This window comes from Trametes versicolor (assembly GCF_000271585.1).
Source record: "Trametes versicolor FP-101664 SS1 unplaced genomic scaffold TRAVEscaffold_95, whole genome shotgun sequence".
Taxonomy (NCBI): domain Eukaryota; kingdom Fungi; phylum Basidiomycota; class Agaricomycetes; order Polyporales; family Polyporaceae; genus Trametes; species Trametes versicolor.
Genome location: NW_007360415.1, coordinates 2228 through 3540, shown reverse-complemented (window position 1 = coordinate 3540; position 1313 = coordinate 2228). Strand labels below are relative to the sequence as shown.

The 1313-nt window shown below is 59.7% G+C and overlaps 1 protein-coding gene across 1 annotated transcript; it reads right to left on the bottom strand.

Annotated features, from left to right (window-relative positions):
• Positions 1–128: 128 nt before the first annotated feature.
• Positions 129–1082, bottom strand: TRAVEDRAFT_54693 (uncharacterized protein; the record flags this gene model as incomplete). The annotated part of the gene is made up of 6 exons (XM_008047640.1): positions 129–394; positions 456–627; positions 680–692; positions 752–894; positions 947–959; positions 1051–1082. 6 exons carry the CDS (start codon positions 1080–1082, stop codon positions 129–131), a joined length of 639 nt encoding a protein of 212 aa, XP_008045831.1.
• Positions 1083–1313: the final 231 nt, after the last annotated feature.

The following is a 1313-nucleotide window of genomic DNA, read 5'->3' as shown; positions in this document are numbered from 1 at the left end:
AAGGACGGTTGCACGACGACGCCCGGAGAGGTCGCCCGCGAGGATTGCCTGCAGTTTCTCAGTCGAGAGCGTGCAGCCGCACTGGCGGGTGTGCTCGGTGAAGACGGCACGGCTATGGGGAGAAGGGGTTAAGGTGGCTGCATACGGGGATAGGGTTGAGTGCTCACAATTCTTCGAGCCCTTTGTGGGATGGCGGGGGTAGAGATGCTATGCAAGTCAACGACAGGGGAGGGTGCGGCAATGTGACTGAACAGCTCGTTGAACGCCTGAGGGAAGTTGTACAGAGAAGGCCCGTTCGTTGGTGACGAGGGCATAGACATGGATTCGTGGAGCTGCGACGTCGACGCTGTCGGCTGGCCATTATGGTGGCCGTTATGAGGTAGCACATGGGACACTGGAGAAGTCTGTCTGAGCCGAGGTGTTGGCTAATGTAGTTTGAGAGTATGTTCACGGACCTCGTAACGCGGATATCTCGCTTTCGTAGATGGCTAGACGGTGCTCCAGCTCATGTGTGCGCATGAACAGGGCTTCGGTCAGCGTCCGCTCAACGTTTTCGTCATACGAGCAGTCCTTCTCCTTCCCGGCAACCTTGCACGTCGAGCAGAAGGGCCGCTTCGCGTCACATTTCTGTCCTATATTCAGCACGACGTCGGCAATGGGGGCGGCTAGATAGGGTCACCTTCTTTTTCCTCCTGCAGCGCACGCCCATTCAGTCATCGGGCCACCACGTGTGAGCTGGCGGCTCACTCACCTGCACGGCACGCAGGCGGCGCCTTTCTTGAGATACTCGCCCTTGGGCCCTGCAGAGATCGCTGAAGCCGTCGAGTAGTCGCATTCGACCGGGCGACGGGCCTTGGAGCAGGGCCCGCAGATAGGGAGGACGCCATCGCACCGCTGCACCGCATTTGAGCGTGACACATCATGGGGATCGACGCAGTAAGCTTACGACTTTGCGGCCGCTAAGGGTTCCGCACCAGGATCGATCGGGGATAGTTAAAAAGTGCTCATCAGCGCCTCGACAGGAACGTGAGAGGACACGGGGATAGGTACCGGCATGCTGAGCAGGTCTGGCTACCGGCCATGGTGATGGGGGTTGGAAGCAAGAGGGGATTTCGGATTACGACAGGGCTTGGACGGATATCAGAGGCCTGTATCGGTTCCGGCACTGAATGAGCAGACTAGCGCCGTCGTCGTCGGGGACTTTGAGGCAGGTGTGCTCGTCGCATGGGATGGGCTTCTCCGAGTCCGGAGTGATCGGCCTTTGCGGACAGCGAGCAATCCTGCGAGCGAGCTGGGGAGCGGGCTGCGAGGCG